The 3589-nt window shown below is 46.0% G+C and overlaps 1 protein-coding gene across 1 annotated transcript in view; it reads left to right on the top strand.

The window, feature by feature from the left end:
* The window catches only part of LOC107300966 (UV-stimulated scaffold protein A-like), a gene marked incomplete at its 3' end in the record, with an annotated part of 8175 nt that extends 6726 nt beyond the window's left edge, over window positions 1-1449 (top strand). The window contains exon 5 of the mRNA XM_015830244.1: window positions 1338-1449. Within this exon, the coding sequence (XP_015685730.1) occupies window positions 1338-1449 (112 nt within the window). The remainder of the gene's footprint in view (window positions 1-1337) is intronic.
* Between the last annotated feature and the right edge of the window lie 2140 nt (window positions 1450-3589).

Genomic DNA, 3589 nt, shown 5'->3' with positions numbered 1-3589 from the left:
TCCCTCAGCCAGGCACGCGGGCTGAGGAATTCTGGGAGTTGAAGTCCACACCTCTTAAAATGGCCGAGGTTGAGAAACATCGGTTTAGCTCTTTCTGAGTTAGCATTATTTCTCCCTCACATTATGTCAGGGGTCTTCCAACTTGGCCCTTTGATGACTTGTGGACTTCAACTCCCAGAATCCCTCAGCCAGGCACGCGTGCCTGGCTGAGGGATTCTGGGAGTTGAAGTCCACAAGTCATAAAAGGGCCAAGTTGGAAGACCCCTGATTTGTTGTAATGTTTTGAACATGATGGAAGACATCTGAGGAAGAGCGTGCCAGATTCAAATAGGGGGAGCCTCCTAAACTGGCAATCCTTGTTTTCTGAGCATGCAGGCTCTGCAAACAGACATTAAGAGTCGGAAAGAGGGTGAACAAATTTAATTTTGTAGTTGTTCAGTCACTAAATGGAGTCCGACTCTTCGTGAGCCCCGTGGACCACAGCATGCCAGGTCCCCTTTGTCCTCCAGGGTCTCCTGGAGTTTGCCCAATTTCACGTTCATCATGTTGATGACACCATCTAACCATCTCCTCCTCCGCCGTCCCCTTCTCCTTCGGCCTTCCATCTTTCCCAACATTGAGGTCTTCTCCAACATGTTCTCTCTTCTTATCTCGTGGTCGAAGTATTTGAGCTTCACCTTCAGTCTCTGTCCTTCCAAAGGGCGGTCAGGGTTGGTTTCCTTCAGGATTGACCCATTGGACCTCCTTGCAGTCCAGGGGACCCACAAGAACAATTAACAATTAGAACAATTAACCAGTGGAACAACCTGCCTCCAGAAGCGGTGGATGCTCCAACACTGGAAGTTTTTAAGAAGAGACTGGACAGCCATTTGTCCGAATTGGTATAGGGTCTCCTGCCTGAGCAGGGGGTTGGACTAGATGACCTCCAAGGTCCCTTCCAACTTTTATTATTATTATTAAGAGTCTTCTCCACAAATTTAATACCCTGAACTTCTTTGTAGTGGGAATCTTCTTTTTTTCTCAGTGTTTACTCAAGTGAAACTTTTCGGAAATTAGAAACAGGGATATTTATTGATCTTTATTGATCAGAAACTGGAAACTTTTCAGAGGCTAGAAACGAGGGATATTTATTGATCTCACAGGCTATTGTGAATATTGTCTCTGTATGGCGAATATTATCTACTGGATGTTAAGATATCCCAGAATTATCTAAATACCTTTTCCAAATAAATGTCTTATGGAATTGATGATGTTTCTGATCAGTTTAAGCCAATTAACCCTGTAATGGAAGCACACTCTGGACCGTTAAACATCCCTGTCACTGTTTCATCCTCAAGTGCCCTTTTCACGGAAAAATAGTTCCTCGCGATGAATCCGGGAACCCGCTCAGTCAAGAGGACAGAGAGAGAGAAGCGAAGGAGCAGTTTGAGAAGAAAGAACGGCAGCCAGGTGAGTCGAGGGGGGTTAAATCTCTCCACGGTTTTCAGATCCATTTTATAGAGCTGTTGGGTGTCGCAGACTCTCCGAGGTGAGTCTAGTAAATCAGTACAGGTGTCGTCCTCGGCCTTGACCACCACTGACCCCCAAATTTCTGTTGCTAAGTGAAACATTTGTTAAAGGGATTTTGCCCCATTTTACGGCCTTTCTTGCCACAGATTTTAAGTGAATTACTTCGCTTGTTAAGCTAGTAACGCAGTTGTTAATAATAATAATAATAATAATAATAATAATAATAAAGTTGGAAGGGACCTTGGAGGTCATCTAGTCCAACCCCCTGCTCAGGCAGGAAGCCCTATACCCTTGCAGACAAATGGCTGTCCAGTCTCTTCTTAAAAACTTCCAGTGTTGGAGCATTTAACAACCTAGAGGCAGGTGGTTCCACTGGTTAATTGTTCTCACTGTCAGGAAGTTTCTCCTTAGTTCCAGGTTGCTTCTCTCCTTGGTTAGTTTCCATCCATTGTTGCTTCTTGTCCTGCCTTCAGGCGCTTTGGAGAACAGCTTGACTCCCTCTTCTTTGGGGCAGCCCCTGAGATACTGGATATTGTTAAGCGAATCCAGCTTCCTCCACTGACTTCGCTTGTCAGCAGGTCACAAAAGGGGATCACGTGACCTCTCCGGGACGCTGCAACCGCCGTAAGTACATGCCAGTTGCCAAGCATCTCAGTTTTGATCATGTGACCACTGCAACGGTCGCAAGCGTGAAAAACGGTCGTAAGGCCCTTTTTTCAGTGCCGTTGCAACTGTGAACGGTCGCTAAATGAACTTCCCCGTTGACTTTGCTTGTCAGAAGGTCAAAAAATGGGACCCCATGGCCTTAAGATACAGCAACGGTCGTAAATATGAGTCGGTTGCCAATCATGTGAATTTTGATCACGTGATCATCTCAGGGATGCTGCAAGGTCCTATGTCCCTTTTTTTCAGTGTCATTACAACTGGAGATGGTGGCTAAATGAACGGTCGTAAAGTCGAGGATTATGGGGGTTGGGCTAGATGACCTCCAAGATCCCTTCCAACTTTATATTATTATTATTATTATTATTATTATTATTATTATTATTATTATTATTATTATCATCATCATCATCATCATCATCATCATCATCATCATCATCATCATCATCATCATCATCATCTTGAGTTCTATCTTACACCCACATAAACCGATGCAATTTTGTCACGGATGGAAATTTGAAGAAATTTGCAAGAATGGAAATATTTGTCCTGCCCTGAATTTGCTTCCTCGAATCGGGAGTCCCCAGCAATCAATAATTTATATTTTGGGTTAAGATGACGTTTTGGGTACAGGTACTCCTCGATTTGCGACCGTTTGTTTAGTGGCCATTTGTGGTGGTAATAACGGCACTGAAAAAAGGGACTTATGACCCTTTTTCACACTTAAACGACCGTTGCCGCATCGCCCATGGGTCACCTGATCGAAATTCAGACCGACTCCTACTTATGACCACTGCAGCATCCCCAGGGTCACGTGATAGCAGTCTGCATGCTTGGCAATTGACTCATACTTATGACGGTCACAGCGTCCCCGGGATCATCCGATCCCCTTTTGCGACCTTCAGACAAGCGAAGTCGACGGCGGAAGCCAGATTCAATTAACCAACGTGTGACTAACTTCCTAACTGCAGGGGTTCCCTTAACAACTGTGGCGAGCAAGGTCGTAAAACGGGGCACAACTCACTTAACAAATGGGGCTGAATTGTCGTAACACCGAAACACCCCCCCCCCGCTATACTTTCCGGATCATTTTCTAGTTGCCAAACGAATGACCGTTGTTTTTTAATGAATCCTACACGTCGTAGGTATTTTTCTCCAGGGGGGAGGCTGGAGAGACTCCCCACCAGAGTCCCCCCCGTTAATTTCACTTTCGGTCCGGGCATCCCTGCTCTTTTGTGCGTAATAACCGCGCGGCCCTCCGTGACACGGTTTGACAATGTCCCTTCCTGGCCCCGGAGGCCGCCGAGCAGAGCCCGGGGGTCCTTTGAGAAGACGAATCCCGGGAGATTAGGCTGACCCGCTAATCTGCCCCGTTCATCCTTCGACAATAGCTCACACGGGAGAGCAAATTAAGTGC

The sequence above is a fragment of the Protobothrops mucrosquamatus genome, unplaced genomic scaffold (genome assembly GCF_001527695.2).
Source record: "Protobothrops mucrosquamatus isolate PMUCROS unplaced genomic scaffold, P.Mucros_1.0 scaffold9372, whole genome shotgun sequence".
NCBI classification, from domain to species: Eukaryota; Metazoa; Chordata; class Lepidosauria; order Squamata; family Viperidae; genus Protobothrops; species Protobothrops mucrosquamatus.
Note: the sequence above shows the minus strand (reverse complement) of the source record. Positions and strands in the feature narration are given on the sequence as shown.